The 21,539-nt window shown below is 39.3% G+C and overlaps 1 protein-coding gene across 1 annotated transcript; it reads left to right on the top strand.

The window, feature by feature from the left end:
- The first annotated feature begins 373 nt into the window (after nucleotides 1-373).
- On the top strand, nucleotides 374-1,758 carry LOC107766305 (uncharacterized). Its single transcript, XM_016585059.2, has 2 exons — nucleotides 374-694; nucleotides 806-1,758. The coding sequence occupies exons 1-2, from the start codon at nucleotides 509-511 to the stop codon at nucleotides 1,505-1,507; spliced, it is 888 nt and encodes a 295-aa protein (XP_016440545.2). The 5' UTR covers nucleotides 374-508; the 3' UTR covers nucleotides 1,508-1,758.
- The last annotated feature ends 19,781 nt before the right edge of the window (nucleotides 1,759-21,539 follow it).

Genomic DNA, 21,539 nt, shown 5'->3' with positions numbered 1-21,539 from the left:
GTTGTTCCACACGAATTATCTCACAGGTTTATCATCCAAAAATTTAAAATAAATACTCTAAAGAAAGTTTACGAAATTCTCTACAAGTAGAAAAAAATTTCACTCAAATCCATTAAGTATATCTCTAGTTATGCCCAGATTAATTGAGCATAGAAGCACACCTCCACCAACTTGAAAATGCATCCCATTCTGAATCCCAATCCATGTCCTAGTCTCCTAGAGGTCAAAGCCGTTGATAAAATTACATCCGACGGCTTAAATTTAAAATTTTCGCAAGGCATGAATCCGCGTCAAAAGGTTATCAACCAATCAGATTTCAGCTTTCGGATATGAAGTCCTTTTACTCTTACTATATAAATCTTCTCATTTTCATCATAGACTCACATCAAAGAGAGTAATCCCAGTAGATTCTACACACAAGCAGATCCATTCTTCCCCATTTCCCCCCTTTCATTCTTCGCTAAACCCTAACCCTAGTTCTCTCGATTCACATTTCTCTGCTTCGAAAATGGCCTCCACTGAAGAACCAGTTGTAGCAAACGAGGTTGCAGTTGAACCCGCCGCTCCTGAACCGGTCATGGAGGAGGAGAATAACCCTCCAGCCAAGCCTGTAACATCTAAGAAAGAGCCTAAGGCTAAAAAACCCGCTGCCCCCAGGAAGAAGACCGCTTCAGTTCATCCTCCTTACTTTGAGGTAATTGATAATGGAGCTTGTCATGTATTTTCGTTTTTCAGTTTTGTTAATGTATGTTTTTGATTTGGTTGAATTATGCTTTGAAGTTAACTTTTTTTGTTGTTGCTGCAGATGATTAGCGATGCAATTGTGACATTGAAGGAGAGAACTGGATCAAGCCAGTACGCTATAACGAAGTTCATTGAGGATAAGCAGAAGAATCTTCCACCGAATTTAAAAAAGCTGTTGCTGAATCAATTGAAGAAGTTTGTTGCTTCTGGTAAGCTGGTGAAAGTCAAGAGCTCCTACAAGCTTACATCGGCTCGTTCTGCTGCTGCGGCTTCTAAGCCGGCCGCCGCTGCTGCTCCGGCGAAGAAGAAGACTGCTGTAGCTGCTAAGCCCAAGGGAGCCAAGGCGAAGCCCGCTGCAAAGCCCAAAGCTGCTGCCAAGCCCAAGGCGAAGCCCGCTGCCAAGGCGAAGCCCGCTGCCAAGGCGAAGCCCGCTGCCAAGGCGAAGCCCGCTGCCAAGGCAAAACCCGCTGCCAAGGCTAAGCCAGCTGCTAAGCCCAAGCCCAAAGCGACTGTTGCTGCTAAGCCCAGAGCTGCCGCTGCTAAGCCTAAAGCTACTCCTGTGAAGGCAAAGGCGGCGACTAAGCCAAAGGCAAAGGAGACGAAGCCAGCTAAGGTTGCAAGGACTGCTACCAGGACGACTCCAAGTCGGAAAGCAGCACCTAAGGTGGCGCCAGCCAAAAAGGAGCCAGCGAAGAAGACACCTGCTAGAAGCGTCAAGTCGCCAGCGAAGAAGGCCTCCACGAGGAGAGGGGGAAGGAAGTGAAAGAGCAGGAATGGAGGATTTGTTTGTGTAGGGGTAGTCCTGTAAATTTCCTGAATCTTGGTGGGTAATTTGGGTATTTTGCCCTTTGGAAGCTATAGACAATCGGGTTTTAATTTTTTCTTCTTCGTCCACAATGTTAGATTTCTTTTTTTCTTTTAATTCCCTGTAGGCATTTGAAACAACAGTTCTACTGTACTGATATGTCATTTGTAGTTATGAGATGGTTGGAGTTTATGCCTTATGCTTATAAATTATTGTTCTCGTTCTTGTTTCGTATGAATTGATTTAGGGTTCTTTTTTTCCCGAGTAATGGGCATATCTGTAGAAAAGGGTCAAAGCGTGAATCGACGGTGCCAGTAACGTTGAAGCAGCGTCTTTTGCACGCAAGTGCTTTAGTTGCATTATCACGTAACAAATTTTAACAAACTCTTCTCTGCCTAGACTAGTGAACACGCATTTGGTCACTATCTTTTGCTATTTTAGTTGACGTTCATTTAACTTCTGGTTGTGTCCCTGGTATTCAGCATTGCTAATTATTGAGCTTGTATTGTTCAGCTTGTTTTACATTCATACCTTGGTTTGCATATTGCATATACCAAATTAGCAACTTTTTTTAATGTTGAATAGCGTTTGTTTGTGCTTCGTTGAGGTGAACAATCATTCAAGGTGCTCATTTATATATCTGTGGCATATGGCTAATCTAGATTGATTGGGGCATGTGGCTAATCTAAGACTTATTAAAAGCACAATAGTTAAAATGTTAAATTAACCTTCAAAGCTGTAAGAAGCCAAGTCTAAACGTGCAATCACGCTCTTTGCTTTCTGGGAAATATCATGCACGCATTTTGAATTCGAGAAAACTACAAGAATAAGAAAGAATAATCCAGAGATTCTTTGCCTAAAGCTTGGGCCAATTCTGAGACTACTCTTTGTAAAATGGTGAATGTGGCTCTTCCCTTAAGCTTTTATGTGACTACTTTTTGAAAGATGGTGATGTTTTTGGCTGCTGCTACAGATGATTAGCACGGCGAAGCAAGTAATTGTTTGCCAATCTTCTCAATCGCTGCTTGAAAACTCAGGTTTGATGCCTTCTCTATGTTGACCATATGCCAGGGAGATACTAATTGTTTTGGATGAATTGTGTATTGATCTAAAATTGATATTTGATTATTTTACTTTCTAAAGCTATCTACTTAGCATAGTTTCAATTAGTTCCATGCTGTGGTGAAGATGGAACTGTTCGTCCTGCTAGTCAAAGAAGCAAAACATAGAATTATTGTGGGACTGTTGAGCAAGGTTAAGGTGCATTCGTTGTGTTTATACCCAGTGGGGAGCAGTAAACTGACATGTCTGCTTAAAAAGCTTATTTTCAAGTATGTTACAGTTGTCCAGTATAGTAGGATTTACTTTCCAAAAGTGTGTCTTGTTTCTTTGCAATCCTTGGAATCTTGTGCTTTTCTTCCATTACTCGTGCTTTTGTTTTTCTTCCCCTTGGGAAGCTATAGAGAATCGGGTTTAATTGTGTTTTTTTCTTTCTTTTTGAGCCCTTCTTCCACAGTGTTAGATTTTTCTCTCTTTTTAATTCCATATAGGAATTTAAAACAGTTCTACTCTGTACTGAAATGTCATTTGTAGTAATGACTTATGAGATCATTAGTAGAGTTTATGCCCTTATCTTTTTTATTGATGTTCATTTCTATCCCGCAGATTTCAGAAGTAGCTTGTAATTTTTTTTCTCGTTCTCATGTCGTATGATTTGCAGTACTTCATTAAAAAAAAATAGGGTTCTTCTTTTCCTGAGAAATGTGCATTATCTTGAAAAAACCGGGTTGAGATAACGTGAATAGACAGTTTCAGTAATGTAGAAGCAGCGTCTTTTGCACACAAGTGTAGTAGTTACATAACTACGTAACAAATTAACAAACTCTTCTCTGCATTGAGTTGTGCACACGCATTTGGTTATCCTCTTTGCTTAAAACTGGATTATAACTAGCTTAGAAGGATTTATCTTTCGTTGAAGTTTATAATTTTGTATTTTGTTTCTGGTTGTGTCCTTGGTGTTCAACACTGCTAGTTATATTCATGCCTTGGTTCCCATAATGCACATAGCAAATTAGTGACTACTTGAAGTGGAATGTAGTCCTGAAAAATCCTTTATACTGTTAATATTTGGTGTAGTAAAAATCACATGAAGCCACGTCGCTTTATCAGAATGTTGAACTTTTGTTTGTGCATTATTGAGGTGAACATTCATTTAACGTGCTCATTTAAGGCAACATTTTTATGCCAAAAGATTCTATATCTGTGGCTTATGGTTAATCCAGATTGATTGAAGCAAAATAGTTAAAATGTTAAATTAACCTAAAAGTGGTAATCAGACGAGTCTAAACGTGCAATTGCACACTTTGCTCTCTGGGAAAGATATCCTGCAAAAATTTGAATTCATTGAAACTACATCACTACAAGAATAACAAAGTACAATCCAGAGACTCTTTGCCTAAAGCTTTGGCCAGTTCTACAACTACTCTCTATAAACTGGTGAATGTCTTTGGCTGCTGCTGCAGATGATTAGCATGGTGAAGTGCATGATTGTTTGCCAATCTTCTCAACGTGCTGGAAAATCAGGTTTTTCTTAATGAAGTGCTAGGGATTCACTTGATGCCTTCTCTATGTTGAAGATACTAAATTTTTGGATGAATTATGCAGTGACAATGTAATGAATCTGCAACTGGTATTTGGTTATTTTACTTCCTATATCTATCTACGTAGCATAGTTCGAGTTAGGTGGATGCTCTGCTGACGATGGAACTATGCATTGTGGTAGTCAAAGAAGCAAGCCTAGAGTTTTTGTGGCAGTAATGAACAAGGTTAAGGTGCATTGATTGTCTTTATACCTAGTGGTGACTTGTTAGCAGTAAACTCACATTCCTGCTTCAAAAGCTTATTTTTAAGAACTATATTACAGCTGTCCAGTATACTAGGATTTACCTTCCAAAAGTGTGTTCTGTATCGAGGCAATCCTCAGAAATATGTTTTTGGTATCTCTTGTAATTGTTTCTGATGATAGAATGTACAACGATTGAAGTTAGACAAGCCGCAGTCTGAGGATAGGATTTCTATAATAACATCTCATTGTTGTGCTTTGTGAACGATTCGTCATGTACTACTTCTATTCATCATTGTCGTGGCTAAGTATGTACTCAAGGAAATAGTATTTCTAGTGCTCATAGATGACGTAGATGTATGGATGAGTCTTTTTCGTTGATATTACCTTTTTTACCTAGTAGTTTTATTTGTAGTCGGAGAATAGCTTGATATTACCTTTAATGGACATGCAATATTAAATGGGGAGTCAAATTTGTGTAACTTGAAAATTTTATAGCATTAACTGTGGAACTTAATCAATAAAGTGATCCTGTTTAATGTTATTAAACAGGTCTTGCGTCAGTTCACTCAATATGTCTATTTTAAGTGCTAAATAGATTATTGGCAGGCTCTTAGTAGAGTAGTTACTATAGCCACACAGCATCATTTTCTTGGTTGACAGTTCAGATGTTGCACCACTGCCACAATTTACAGTTACTCTGCTTCCAGTTGAGGCGTCATTTAAGAAATATGCTCCATTAGTTCTTAATTCAATCTCGACAAATTTGGTTATGACTTATGATTATGTTGATATTTCCTGATAATATTCTTATCTCGGCACAACTCATGCATATCATGCTCTTGTATTTGGTGATGGTGTACTATTACCTTATGAGGGTGAATAACTTGTTTATCTGGGGAACTCTTGCTATGTTTGTTTATGCTCAGCGTTCCTGTCTCCTTCTCTCTTTCTATATATTATTTTCTTTATCAACTTATGGAGTTCACAGGTAATAATGCAAAACTGAGGGAAATACTGCAAAGGAGATGTCTCATGTTCTTCAGCAGATATGTAACCATTACCCAAAGGTTCAGCCTGATATCATCCTTTTAGTCTTCAATCCCAGGTACTTAAATCAATGAACTTTTCCTTTAAACTCTATAAGAGCAACTATTAAATGAGATTATACCATTTAAGGTGGGCGAACATGAGTGTGATTCGTAGGGACTGTGAATACTACAGTTGTTTGAATATAAGTAGTTGATAGTTATAATTGTGAAGTGAAAACATTCTTCTTAGTGTGGTACACGTGTACTTAAACAAAAATCTGGGTGAATGGCCCTCTTTAGTAAATGTTCTTTGCATAAATATGGTTGTTCCTATATGTAGAATTTAGTGTGGTGAAATGATTGTTGTTTCCCTTTATGTTTGTTATTCTTTTTAAAGTCCTTCATGTTTTGGATAAAACTGAAAAGGGAAAGATAGTTGATTTATGGTAGTTTTGTTGCACTTGTTCTCTCTGTGTTTTGAATCATTTTTCCCTCTTTGAGGATTACCTGTGTTAGCTCCTTGCTATAAAAAGTGGTCACTGCAGATTCGCATATTCATCATCTTTTCTTATCCAATGAGCTCTTGTAAGTGGTCTCCTTATTTTAGAGCTAACGTAGAATCATCAATAGTTCCAGTCCAGATTTCTCTTGCAAGTTGATCGGTAAGGAAAGATATCTTTGCCCCTTGAGCCAATAACAAAAACAACAACAACATATCCAGTATTGTCCTACACCGTGGGGTCTGGGGAGGGTAGTATGTACGCAGACCTTACCCCTACCTTGTGAGGATAGAGATGCTGTTTCCAATAGGCCCTCGGCTCAGGAACTCCACTTTAAGAGTAGCAGAATTCCTCTTTAAAAATCTTTACCTTAAATGTGTCGAAATTGAAATTATCTCATTCCAATGGTACTTAGTGTTCGTCTCACAATGACAATTAATGATCAATATGCTCAGAGGCTAATTTAGTAACTTCATTGATGGCAAGGAAATCCATGAAGAATTTTTCTTGGTAGAGTGACGGTCAATCTTATACTGACAACATTTCTTGGGTGGTCACTTGCAGAACCTGAACTTCTCATCTTCACTTTTTTGTTAATTGCTGATTCACACGTTTGTAGGCTCGATTCAATAAAGTAGCAAGGAATAGTTGATTATCTAGGTTGAGTAGAGGTCAAATCTTGCTCAAGTGTTGGCTGTTCAACTGGAAATAGCAGATTTAGAAAGAGAAATGGAGATTAACTCTAAATAACTCATAAGCTTATCATTTATTATTGATAGCCTAAGAAGTGCTGAATGCTACTTAAGCCTTTTAGATTACCATTTGCAGTTGCTTTTTTATGCATAACAATACTACAGTTTTTATATGGGGTATAAAATAATCAATTTGACAAAATGGTGTCTATATAAACATATAATGAGAGAAAGGGGTTAAAAAAGTGTACCACTGCCAAGCAAAAGAAGGGAGACCGGAAAATAGTTCATTTTCTCATAAGATCATCCTTATGCAGAAACCCACAAAATATCTTGTATTAAAAATACCTCTTTTTATAAGTGTGGTATTTGGATCAACTTGCGCACATCTCGACTATTCAGCCGCGTACCTGCTATCTTTCATTAGCACAGGTACAAGGGTAGCTCTGCCCAACAAGACTTAAAAGATGGGAAAAAATTGCCTAGTATTTTTTGTTTGTGATGATGGGAATGGAACCCTGGTTTCTAAAGTATGCACTCATTTTATTAACCATTAGGCAACACCCTTAGATGCTGAATTAAATAGATACACTGTAAAAGCAACGAATGAAAGTAGTGGCACAAACATGATTTACCTTGCTGACTTTTGAGTGTGACACGAGGAGTTTTATGGGTTTTGAAGTAGCTCACATATGTGATTTGTATGATCTTTATCGAGGTAACATTACATTGACTACCACTCTATTTGAACTTTGACAAGGAGTAAATGTAAGGATATAAGCATATAAGCTAAGTGCCACTTGATTGGGCAGAGGGAGTTGGGAGGTTCTAATCACTAGATTTTCCTATTATGGCTATTCTTTATTGTGAACCAATTGAGTCCCTCATCGATTGTAAGGAGTATTGGTAATGGGTTATAGGTCAAATAGGGTTTCCTAAGTCCTACCTAATAGGCTAGTCTTTTGAGTTGAGCTCTCTTGTTCAGTCTATAACATTTGGTATCAGAGCTCGCGATCCTTGGCAATGGTGGAAGGTACTAGATACAGGGAATTGTGTCGTGAAGTAGATGAGTTGAAGGATCAAATTGTAGCTATGGATGAAAAGCACAGCTAGTCTATGAAAAAAGTTCGTCAGATGTTTCTCTCTGTGAACGAAGATCGTAGACCACAATCTGTTGGGGAGGAATCCATTAACAGGGAGAATACCCAGTCCATAGATAATGCTAACTCCCATGATCAGGTGCATTCCAGGTTTTCTCGAATTGATTTTCCGAACTATAATGGTGAAGATGTGTATTGATGGGTGAATTTTTACGAGCAGTTCTTTGGGATTGACGGTACTCCCTTGGATATGTGATGAAAGTTAGCTGCAATTCATTTAAAAGGGAGGGCACTGCAATAACATCATATGATTCTCAAGTCAGGACTCTCTAGTGATCTTCCTACTTGAACTGATTACACAAGAGCAGTGTACCACGGATTTGGAATTGCAACGTATGAAGACCCTGTGGCAGATTTGATGAGTTTAAGACAAAAGGTAGCTGTGCAAGATTTGTTAGACCATTTCGGTGAGCTCTTGAATTCTGTGGAGCTGTCTGAAGATTACTCAGACCAACTGTTTTCTATCAAGTCTTTTCAAGTGTGATTGTTGGCACCTCGTACCCTCATGAAGGCTTATATAGTTAGCTCAACTAGTTGAAAAGTCCCTTGATCTGCAGAAGGTTCAGATGCCATCCCTAGTTAGAGGAGGTAGTTCTGCCCCTAAAACCTCTCTTTCTTCCGTATACTCCAAGCATGTACTACCAAATCCAAGAAGTGGATCAAGAATTGTTGGAAGGAACACTAGGATGATATGTATCTATGAGTTGAATGAAAGAAGACTAAAGGACTTTGTTAGCACCGCAATGAGACGTTATTTAAAAAAAAGTTAATTCAGGAAATGCTAGAATCATGTGTGATCAGACCTAGCAGTAGCCCTTATTCTTTCCCATTGTGATGTGTTGATAAGAAAGATGACGCATGGAGAATGTGTATTAAATAAGCACAAAATTAAGAATGAATTTCCTATCATAGCGATAGATGAGTTCTTGGATGATTTAGGAGGGTCAGTTCGTCTCTAAGTTGGACCCAAGATCAAGATATCATCAAATTAGAGAAGGCCTTGGCAGTCTTGCAGTCTTATCGCGTTTTTGTGTAGAAGTGCTCATTTGGTGAAAAAAGGTGGAGTACTTGACGATATAATCAATGTAGAAGCTCCTTTAGCTGATTCCAAGAAGATTGCAGCAATAATGAATTGCCCTATACCTAGAACTATGAATGAGCTTAGGGGATTTTGTAGCATTAACAGTAATAGGCTGCTAAAGGAGATATATCAGAGGGTACAGATTGTTGTTCAAGCTTATTACTGATTTGTTGAAGGGTACAACTTCAATATTCAACTTGTAAGTGAGGTTCTTCAGAACTCTAATTTGGAGATATAGTTCTGCAGAGTATGTCTCGGTAGAAAGGATTTTCTTTTAAATGCTGAGCTTATTAAAAGCAAAAGGATTCACTAATGCTCATGGATAGGAGAACTGTTATATGGCATTCAGTGTCATCTTCTGAAATGATTCTTTGAACATTTTGATCAGTGTATGAAGAGGCATATATAACTAACATTATATAGGCTGTTGAAAACTAGGATGTTTTTATCTGTACCTGTTCGGTGTCATTAATCACCATAAAGAAAAAATAAAGGTCCTCCGTTGTAGAGCAGTTTTGAATTGTTTAGTAGTTAGTGATATGTTCTTACATTATAACGCAAACATATCAGACAGACTATTGCAACAATCCCCCTCCCCATGTGACGTTTCCTCCTTTTTATACTTCTGATTTTGGAGGTTGTGTTGGATATGGGCATCTCTCATTAAGCCTGTCATCTGTTTTGATGTTCATGTGCAACAAGCTTAACCTACACAGATTATTGTGTGTTTAGTTTTTCAGATTCATCATGTGACAAGAAGATACGTAGTTATGGAGTCTTGCTCTGGCACCGGTAGTATTGTGTTAGTCATCTTAAAGAGTCGATGGTGTTCAGTAGTCATACTTGGTGCACTTATGAGTGTTTCTGTGTACAAGTCACTCCTGCTCCTTTTTTCTTTATAGTTTATGATATTTTTTTGTCCATTGGATCTAAAGTTGTAAATGTATGGGGTAAAATTGGTTGATAACATGTGGTCTACTGGTAAAATGACACGTGGAACCAGAGATAGGCAAATAACGAATTGGGAAACAACTAATACTGAATACGTCGCGTGTGACCGGTACCGGATGGATTACGAAGGGGACATAGCCGACAGTAGAAGTTCGAAGATTTGCCATCGGACAATATTTAATGAGACAATATTTGCTAGCGTTAAATGAGCAGCCGTTACAGAGAATATGTGCATTCAAGGCCTGTCGTTATATATTCATCAATTATATCTCATTAAAGAAGAGCTTGTCCTAGGATCTTGTTTCCCTAGGTAGAGCTATAAATAGCGGGGTTAACAACCATTGTAAGGACACGAAACATTCTACACACAAAAGCTATACGTTACTATTTTGTTTATCTCACTTTAACAGCTTTATCATCGCATTATCACTATTTTTAGTTATGCTCTCAGAAAAATCGAGTTCGGAACCAGGCTTGTTATCTTCTTTAATTTCAATCGTTAACTCTTAATTTTAGTTTTATTTCCTTATCATTTTTTTTGGATCAAATCAGGTCGCTTGTCTATAAACCATATAATAAATTTAACTATACCGTTTTATGAGCAAACAGTTTGGCGCCTACCATGGGGCATAGGCAGCTGCGTAATCACTTTGGTTCATTTCTTTATTAATAACAAGTTATGATTCTTTCCTTAGTAAAAACAAGTTATGCCAGCCAATGACGTCAACTACACACAAAATGTTGAAGCACGTATTGAACGGGAAAAACTATCCCAGCGAGATGACTCAATCAACGAAACCCGCAACGAAGGGGACGAGACTAACCCGGTTCGTAAAGGTTAGTATCCTCGGCATGTGCAGGAACCAACTCCTGATGATGTAGAGGAAGAACATGCCATAGAGACGGTTAAACTCCCCAGGGACAACAAAGAGCAATCATGGATCACATCTCAGGGCAGAATCGGGTAATGATGGAATTAAAATAACCATTGTCCGATGTTTCCAATAACGCAAACGAGAGGGGCCAAATTCCTCCTAGTGTTCTCGCAAATCAAGTGGCTCAGAGAACTGATATCAACACCCTAAGGGGCGAAGTCGGTTTCGACGAAGTCGGAGGGACCGATAGCGGATCTGGGAGTAACAATGGGAGTGATCCTTTCAAAGCCGAGATCATAAGCTTCATAAGAGAAATGAACGAACAAATGGATCAGAATGCGAAGGAGTTTCACGCTCGGATGGATCAAATTCCAAGCACGCCACCGGTGCTTAGAGGTACAGATTAAAAAAAGTACACACAATTGCTGTTTAAGCCGAGCGCATCACTAGAGTTAATTTTGAAGAGATTCAAGATGTCGGACATTCTAAAATATGATGGGACTTCGTATTTGCATGAGCACATCACAACCTATACCACTGCAGTGAAAGAAAACGATTTGGCTTAACATGAGATCGAGTCGGTTCTGTTGAAAAAGTTTGGTAAAACCCTCATGAAAGAGGCCATGACATGGTACTCCCTCTTGCTCGAGCATTCAATTGATTTTCTGAAATGCTTGAAAATTCATTCATTAAGGTCTATGCTGGAGCAAGAAAGGTTTAGGCCAGAAAGACAGATATATTCAGAATTTCATAGGGCGTATCCGATCTGCCGCGAGAATTTGTGATCCGATTCAAGAAAGAAAGGATGTTGCTACCGGTGGTTCCAGATGAGTGGGCAGTGGACACATTCACGGAGGTTCTAAATCCTCTGAGTTCCGATGCCTCTTGAAAACTAAAAGAGATCTTGCTCGAGTTTCAGGCAACCACATAGGCGGATATTCATAACCGTTATGAGTCAAAAATAAGGATACAAAACGATCAACTTGGGTCATTCGTATCGACCAAGGGACGTGGTCGAGACACGTTTAAGAGTGACTTTGATGCGGATCAACAGTCCTCTAAAGGTCATTTTTTACCGTACGAGAGAACTGACGGGCGTAGCAACAAAAGGTTTTAAACATCGGATAGGTTTGATCCCGATAAAGGAGCCAATCATGGCCAGGACAACAGGTCGTTGCAGGAGAAAAGTGTACCAGGGGCCCCATACTCCACATATCCCAGGTTATCAGATAACAACTGCAACATCAGCCTGGTAAAGTTGGTATCGGAAATGAGAAATATCAAAGAAGCACGATTCCCGAAGCCAATCCGGTCAGATCCTAGCTAGAGGGATCCTTGTTTATGGTGTGAATACCATGGGACTCACTGTCATAGAACTGTGGACTGCCGACATCTTTGCAAGTGGTGGCGGCATTGTTAAAGAATGTCCACTTAGGGAATTTTCAAGTGACCGAGCCAAAAACAATTTTGGCCGAAGTAGGGACAATGCAGAGCCTTCGAAGGTAGTAGAAGGGGTCACATCGGATGCCCATCAACATGATCTTCGATGGGAACGGAGTCAATGGGGTAACCTTTTCAACAACGAAGAAAACGAATATATTGGTGGCCCATAACAAGAGACTCTGGGAAGTCGCGGAAGATAATATCACCTTCACAGAGGAGGACGGTTACGAAGTTCTCCTGCCACGCAATGACGCGTTGGTAATTTCTCTCAATGTTTTAGATTTTAATATTAAGTGTGTTTTGGTTGATCTAGGAAGTTCAATCAACATCATATAATGGAGAGTCTTGGAGCAAGCAAAATTGACCGGGAACATCATTCCGGCAACAAAACTCTTAGCTGGCTTCAACCTGACAAGTGTGATGACCCAAGGAGAGATTTTGCTGCCCACACATGCCGAAGTAGTAACAAAGACCACTCAATTCGAAATGGTAGATGACAATATGGTTTACAATGCATGTCATGCCCAAACTCGGGGAGCGCGACCGACGCTCAACCGAGTGAACCCGGTTGAGCAAGCCTGTTAAACACTTTCTACCCAACTCACCTACGTTCAACAGAAGGCATGTTTTCATTAATTAGACAATAAAAGATCATATATACATCACTAAGTCATTTCATTAGTTACATCATTGTTAGGTTTCAAAATACATACACCTTACGATTTAGTGGAACAAGAGTCCAAAACACAACATAATCCATCTTGACCTTTCTAGCACCCATACACAACCCACGTAATGGCTACGGAGCCTCTAAAGATACAAAGAAAGTTATGATAATACAGACGACAAGGCCCCGATTATACCTTAAAATGTGATAAAAATATGAACAAGAGATACAATACATGACCCCAGATTGAAATGGGGCTCACCAAGACTGCTAAGAAGAGGATGCACCACTAGATGCGATCAACAGTGTCCGCTATGGAACCGCCTACATCCATTTAAAGATATAGCGCCCCCGAAAAAAAGAATGTTAGTACTGTAGAATAGTACTAGTATGTAAAGCTAAAATACCATCTCAATAGAATGAACAATGATACAAGGGGGAAAACAGTCATGATGTACAATAAGAGCTTCAAAAAATATGAAAACATCAAGTAAGGATCACATAAGTTCTCAATCAATTTTTCCATCTTATCAGGTTGGGTAATCTTTAGTACCATATGCCACAATCCACAATACCACCGTGTTCTTACACGGAGTCCGATCTCGACCCGATCGGCTAGGTCATCTCATTTGAGACATCAACCATATCCACAATTTCAATCATCATTTCCAGCACAGTTACCACCATGTGTGCAGCATGGCGTCCGATCACGGCCCGATCGGTTAGGCCATCTCACTTGAGACATCATCCATTCAATCAATCATCTCACTTCATATTTCTTTACCATCTTTTAATACATTGGTACGGGTGGCCTCATTTATTAAGCCGTTCTTGGCACTTGGCTGTATTTCACAATTCAATTTTCCCTTTTTACACATTCAATAACAGTATCATCAGCAACAATAAGGCCTATCATGTAAGGCATTTGTACACATAAGGGAAACTCTTGGAAAGTCCTAAGCACATAGAGGCTTTTCATACAAATTGGCAAACAACCATTATTCGATTTTTGACATGAAGTCATAACTTTTCTTAACACATATTCTGTATTTTTAAGCATATCCTCAAAAGGGCAAGATGACATGGTAAGCATTTAGAACAAATATTGAACATATATCATTCAACACAACACATTGGGGATAGTCAATTCTAGTATGATCAATTTGGGGACTTACACCAACTACACAAACACCAGGAACTTCGATTCTAAGAAGAAGGGGGTTTAGCCATATATACCTCAATTGAGCCTCTTAAAACTCTAAGATGTTCTGGAATTAGCAACTTAATCTTCAATATGAGAACCTTCTTGATAATCTTCAAGGATTTAGCAAGAATTGATGGATATTAGTGTGAAGGTTGTCCTCTCTCTCTAAGAACTCTCTCCCCCACTCTAGAAATATCAGAAGATCGCTCAAAATGGTGTTTGATATTTTTAACGGAATAGGGTCGGGTTTAAAAAGTTAGAAAATGGGAGCCCCGACCCAGATCTGCAGTCACATATATTGCTTCTACAGTTCGCAAAATGACCGCGAAAGATGGCTAGGGAGCTGGGTTGGTCTGCGTCACTCTACGGCCATTATGCGGCCCACAGACCTGTTCTACGGTCACATAATGCGCCGCAGAACCTCCCTCTGCAAAAGTCTAAGGATGATTATGCGACCAAAGTGCGGCCCACGAAATGGATATGCGGTCGCATAATTGGTCTCGAAACTGATGCGGCCCACGAAATGGATATGCGGTCGCATAATTGGTCTCGCAACTGACTTCAAAATTGGCCAAAAGGATTGCTTCACTCTGCGGCCATTATGCGACCCGCAGAGTGATTATGCAGCTGCATAACAGACCGTATAAATGCCTAATTCTGCAAAAATATTTCCTTCAAATCCCCAACGTACTATTCAATAGCTCGCCGTGAAGAATTTCTACTACTATTAACCCCTACGCCTACTGCAGCATCACAGAATCCGAGTTTTTAGGAAAAATTTTATGGGGCCTTATAATGTAATCCTTGGAAGGCCGTGGATACACGAAATAAAGGTTGTACCCTCAACATATCACCAGTTTTTGAAATTCCCAACGCCGAAAGGAATCAAGCAAATAAGAGGGGACCAATCGATGACGAATGAGATGAACGTGGTAACTGTTTCCAGCAGCAAGGGGAAAGAGTCCAACAGATAGTAATTACAGGAACCGATGCCTTCTCACTTTCTCAATGAAGAAGATAAAAGCAAAGGGTCATTTGAATCCTAGCAGGTTCCGATATATTTTCAAGTACCAGAGGAGACAAATGCAACCAAATCGACCGCGGAAGAACTCGAACAAGTGGCTTTGTTCGAAGAGTTTTTGGAAAGAAAGTTTTATTTAGGGACAAGATTGAATCTTGAGCTCAGGTTAGAATTAATATTTTTTCTTAAAACTAACGTTGACTGCTTTGCATGATCGCACTCCGATATGATAGGTATGTCATTGGAGGTAGCGGTCCACAAGCTAAGTATGGATCCAAATTTTCCTCTGGTAAAATAAAAGAAACGCCCAATAACGGAGATCCGCAACAAGTTTGTTAAAGAAGAGGTAACCTGATTACTCAATATCAATTTGTTCTGGGAGGTAAAGTATCCAGAATGGTTCGCCAATATAGTTGTAATACCCAAAAATAATAACAAGTTTAGGATGTGTGTAGACTATAAGGATTTAAATAAGGCGTGCCCTAAAGACTCGTTCCCATTTCTGAACATTGAACAAATGATCGATGCGACGACCGAGCACGAGTTGATGAGCTTCCTTGATGCTTACTTTGGGTACAATCAGATCAAGATGAACCTAGAGGATTAGGAAAAAAACTTCTTTCATAACGAACTTTGGCACATATTGCTATAATGTGATGCCTTTTGGGCTTAAGAACGTCGGAGCCACTTATCTGATGCTCGTTAATAAAATGTTTGAGAATCAGATAGGCAAAACAATAGAAGTATACATTGATGACATGTTAGTCAAGTCTTTGAATGCAGGAGATCATTTGCAATATCTTCAAGAAACTTTCGACATTCTGAGGAAGCATAACATGAAACTCAACCCGAAAAATACGCATTCGGTGTTAGTTCCGGTAAGTTCTTGGGGTTCCTGGTCTCGCAAAGGGGGATCGAGGTAAATTCCAATAAAATCAAAGCTATCAAGGATATTCCGGACCAATTGACAAGTGTGAATGAAGTACAGAGACTGACAGGAAGGTTGGCAGCTCTAAACAGGTTCATCTCAAGATCCTTAGAAAAGTGACATCATTTCTTTTTTTCTTTTGATAAAGAAGAACGAGTTCGTATGGACTCTGGAATGCCAGTAGGCATTGAGGGACCTAAAAAGGTACTTGTCTAGCCCTTCGTTACTATCAAAACCAAGGGAAGACAAGCAGATGTTGGTCAATCTAGGGGTCGTGGAAGTAGCAGTAAGTGCCATTTTGGTCCGAAAAGAAGAAGATACGCAGTTTCCTATTTATTACGTTAGTAAAATATTGTTGGGAGCAGAGACTTGTTATCCGCACCTAGAAAAGCTGGCCTTGGTTTTCCTATTTGCCTCTCGAAAACTTAGGCTTTACTTTCAATGACACCTGGTAGCCGTTATGACAACCTTTCCATTAAGAAATTTCCTTTACAAACATGAGTTATCATGCCGTTTGGCTAAATGGGCAGTTAAAGTTAGCAAGTTCGACATTGAGTACAAACCTAGGTCTGCAATCAAGTTGCAAATGATGACCGACTTTAGTCCAGGGTTAATACCTTTGGCTGCTAAGGAAGTAGTGTTGGTGTCGGGATCGACATCAGGGTGTGGACCTTACTTACGAATGGAGTTTCCAATGTAAAAGGGTCTAGTCTCGAGGTAGTTTTAATCACGCCTTTGGGGGATACCCTAAAGCAGGCCATTAGGACTGTACCGCTGACTAACAATGAATGATTTTGGCTGCTGAATTTTAACTAGCTTGAGGACTAGATTCCGAGATCATCGAGATAAAATACGATTCCTAGCTAGTGGTCAACCAGGTGTATGTGATATTCGACGCAAAGGAAGAGCGTATGCAACAATATTTGAACAAGGTTCAAGAATTACTTGCACGATCTAGAGAATGGTCAATCGTCCATATTCCGAGGGAAGAAAATGTGGAAGCAGATGCATTGGCTAATTTGTGGTTGTCCACGAAGTTGAAAGGATCTAATTCTGGTACAATCGTCGAACTACTGCATTCAGTGTTAGATGTGGATGGCTATTGTGAAGTCAACTCGACCAACTTAATATAGGATTGGAGTACGAGTTCATTGAATATCTCATGCATGGTAAATTACCCGAAGACCCAAAGGCGTCCTGTGCACTAGGGCCCAAAGCACCTCACTACTGCCTCGTAGATAGACAGTTATAAACGAGATCGTTCAAAGGACCACTGGCTCGATTGTAATGATCGAACTGGTTATTTTTAGTAATTGTGCCCTATTTTCCCTTTTGATGCTTCACACATGTGTGTTTATGGTTTTATGACGTTCAAGGTCGATTGGTTTTGCTCCGGGAAGATTTCGGGTTGAATTGGACCTTTTGATTCTTGGCTTAGAAGCATAAGTTGTTTATGTTGACCAGTAGTTGACTTTTGTGAAAACAACCAGTAACAGTGTTTTTATTGCTCCGATAGATTCATAACGTGATTTTGGACTTGGGCAAATGCCCATAATCAAATTCGGAAGTCCGTAGGTTGATTTGTGTTGTTTTGCCGAAAATTGGCAATTTGAAGTTTAAAAGTTTGATAGTAGATTGACTTTTGGCTATCAAATTTGGAATTGGAATAGGTCCGTTATCTTATTTAGAACTTCTCCGCAAAATTTGGTATCGTTTGAAGTTGATTTTATAGAATTTGGAAGCTTAGTTGCAATTCTAGAAGTTCTTGAACTTTACCTTGAAATTCATGCATTTTGGTGTCTGATTCGTAGTCCTAGACGTTATTTTTGTATTTTAATCGCGCAAGCGAGTGTGTATGATATTTTTAGACTTGTGTGGATGTTTGGTTTGGAGCCTGAGGACTCGGATGAGTTTTGGAATGTTGTGGACTGAAAACAGGAATCTAGTATGGTGATGCCTCTGGTGTCGTATTTGCGAACACCAGGTTTGTAATTGTGAGCCTTAACAGGGGTATCAGGTATCGCAATTGCGATTCCTGGGTCGCAATTGCAAAGTAGTTCAGGATATTGGGCAGTTCGCATTTGCGATTAATTTATCGTATTTGCGAAGGGACATGATTTGCATTTGCAGACCCATACAACATTCGCGAAGTGCCTGTAGGCTGGGCAATTGCGGCAATTGTGAGGCATTCTTTGCAATTGCGAACTTACGACATCTGCAACTGAACAAAAGGCTAGAAAAGTGAGGTTTTAGTCGCATTTCTCACATTTTAGAATCTAGACTTGGTAGGAGGCGATAGAGAGGAGATTTTCATATACAAATATTGGATAAGTGATTATAATCAATTTTCAACTATATTTTATTATTATATCTTAGATTTAACACTAAATTTATGTGAATCAAAGAGGAAAAATTGGGAAATTTTGTCAAGTTTTTAAAAAATAAGAATTTGCGTTTTGAGAGTTGATTTGGACTCGAACTTTGAAACTAATCACATATATTGTCTCCTGCGGTTGTGGGTAGTCGGAATCTACCCTTGGACCCTGGTTTTGACCGGGCGTGCTTGTGGTTGAATTTTGTTGACTTTTTAGGAAAAGTTTAAAGATCACGACTTTATCTATTGTAATTATTTTCCCTTGCATTACTTGATGATATCAAGTCAATTTTGATTAGATTTGAGTTGTGTGAAGGCAAATTTTAGGGGAAAAGCTATTTTTGAGGGTTGAGTTGGCCTAGTTGAGGTAAGTGTTTTGCCTAACTTTATGTGGGGTAACTACCCTTAGGATTTGGGGTTGATTGTGTTATGTGAAACCCGTGTACGCAAGGTGACGAGTGGGTACACATGTTATATGTGGTATTTGACCGGCTTAGGTTATTTAGACTCTTTCCATGCCTTTAATTGAATTGTCAGATGATGTTTTAATTCTCATTATCAATCTACTCGTAATTGTGTTAGTATATCCTTACATGCCTTATTTGACTTTGTTAATACTTGTTCTACATCTTACTTGGTACCTTGCTCTTATGCTTTAGTTGAAGTTATTGCTTTTCTTATTGCCTTGTTATATCCTTAATTGCTGAATTACTTTTACTTGAAGTTGTTATTTCGCGAAATATATTCTTGTTAAGTTATTGATGATGAATTTGTGAAAATTGTTATCATATTGAGGTGAAGTTGTTAATTGTTGAGATATCTTCCTTGTTGAGAAATTCACATTCATTGTTATTGTTGATATTCTTGTACATATTGTGCTTTAACCGTGGGCTATTTGTTGTGAAAATATTGATATTGTTGATTTTTGGCAAGTTGTGGTACATGGGCACTTGTGGTGCGAGTTGTTATTATGATGTGATATTGATGCGCATGCGGCGGTATAAGGATAGGGGTTAATATGCATGCGACAACATAAGGTGAGATTTATGTGCGTGCTGCTAGTAAGGGAATTATTTGAAGCCACGCAACGTCATAAGATGGGTTAAAATGCATGTAGCTATTTTGGAAAAATATTTTCAAAACCATGTAACTGTAAGACTCATGTGGCGGTATAAGAAAATATTGTGATTCAAATTGAGAAATATGAATACGAGGCGATACATCGGCTGTGATTCTTGTTATGCAACTCATGTTGAAAAGAGTTATTGATGGAACAGTTCTTGTTGCTTTTATTCTTCCTTGTCTTATTAGTTGTATCCGTATTTGACTATTGTGGTTCTCTTTATTTGCTTCCTTCTTGTTATATGTATGCCTACAATTCTTTCATTAGTCTATGTTATTAACATGCTTTGTTATCATTTATTTCTTCACTTTCTATTACTTTTTGTTATTATATTTTTGTTCTATTTTATGTCCTAGTAGATGTCTTGACCTGGCCTCGTCAGTACTCTACCGAGGTTAGGATTGATACTTACTAGGTACCATTATGGTGTACTCATACTACGCTTCTGCACATTTTTTTGTATAGATCCATGTACATTTGCCCATGTTGGACGTCAGTGATTGATTGATACGCGTATATTTGTATATTATATTTACATGGGATATGGAAAAAGCTTGAGGCGTTATATGCGCACCACTACCTGATCAGCTGGTATATTATGATGATATTGCCTACAGTGGCTGAAATATGACTCAGACGACGTTATATACGCGTATATATGTATGTATATGTATATGGGATATGGGAAGAGGTTATGGCGTTATATACGCACCACCACCTGATCAGCTGGTATATGTTGATGATATTGCCTACGCAGTGGCCGAGACGATATGATGGGTTGTCCTCAATGGCTTGATGATATTATGTACACCCATACCTATGCATGACATTTATATGCACGTGCATGACATTGTAAACGTTTCAGAATTTACAAAGTTATTCAGATTTAAAGATGTGTTTCCTTATTCCATGTTTATCTATGTCTTTTACGTACTAATTTTCAGGCCTTACATACTCAGTACATTTTTCGTACTGACGCCCTATTTCATGGGGCCTGCGTTTCATGCCCGCGGGTGCAGGTAGGCAAGTTGACAGTCCCCCTTCTTAGGATCCCTGATCAGTGAGAGTTGGCGTGCTCCTCTTGATCCGGAGCTGTTTTGATTTTGGTATGATACGTTTGTATATATATGTGTATATGGGTATGACGTGGCTCGGTCCCGTCTTTGTACAATTATGTTTCTATTAGAGGTCTGTGGACAGTATGTCTAGTTGGATAGTGTGTGGCCTTGCCAGCTTCCAGTTTTGAGATGTATAGTTGTCTATAATAGCCTTGTCGGCTCGCCCTAGGGGTGTTTAACAGGTAGGTCTCGGGCACCTGTCGCGGCCCACCGGTTTGGGTCGTGACAAAAGTGGTATCAGAGGTTCTGTCCTAGGGTTGTTTCGAGACCATGTCTAGTAGAGTCTTGTTTATGGGTGTGTTGTGCACCACACTTATAGACAGGAGGCTACGGGACATATAGGATGTTATCCTCTCTTTTTATCTTAAATCGTGCGATATAAGGATTCATGTTCCTGACTATGTGTTACGTTTTTAGCGATGCCTCCGAAGACTACAACCACTAGCACGGGTCAGAAGAATATGAAGGTGTTGGAAAGAGATATAAGTTATACTATGGATTCAAACCCATCAGAGATCATGGGTTCTATTGAGGAGGACCCATCTGAGGATCCATATGAGTCATCTGTTCGAGCTGTTTCGACCACTCCGACAGTAGATGGGGTGAGAGGAGTTCCGACCTCACCAAGGCCCTTAGTTTCACAGCCCGTTGATCAGGGTATGAGGGGAGTAGTACATGGATTGTCACAGTCGGGATTCCCTTAGGCTCAAAACTATGTCAAGGTATTTGAGGACACCAACTCTTCTGAGGTTCCGGATAGTCTACAGTCTTGGGAGTCCGTCAATCAAGGTTCGTCAGTATATGTTATGGGATACGCAGAGGAAGAAGATAGTAGTCGGGCCAAGAGGAGGAAGGTAACTGATAAGTACATGAAGATTCTGCTTCGAAGTGTGTCCGATCGAGGTTCTTATATAGGACGAGGCAAGGACCCTCTGCTGTAGACTTCCTCCAAGTGTCAGTTTTTGGTTGGTGAGTTCTAC

The sequence above is a fragment of the Nicotiana tabacum genome, chromosome 22 (genome assembly GCF_000715075.1).
Source record: "Nicotiana tabacum cultivar K326 chromosome 22, ASM71507v2, whole genome shotgun sequence".
In the NCBI taxonomy this organism is placed as follows: Eukaryota; Viridiplantae; Streptophyta; class Magnoliopsida; order Solanales; family Solanaceae; genus Nicotiana; species Nicotiana tabacum.
Note: the sequence above shows the minus strand (reverse complement) of the source record. Positions and strands in the feature narration are given on the sequence as shown.

Bases quoted from the DNA above. Each gene is read 5' to 3' on its own strand.
- LOC107766305 (XM_016585059.2), top strand. From the start codon at position 509: ATGGCCTCCACTGAAGAACCAGTTGTAGCAAACGAGGTTGCAGTTGAA. The intron at 695-805 runs GTAATTGATAAT...TTGTTGCTGCAG, and splicing joins TTCATCCTCCTTACTTTGAG to ATGATTAGCGATGCAATTGT.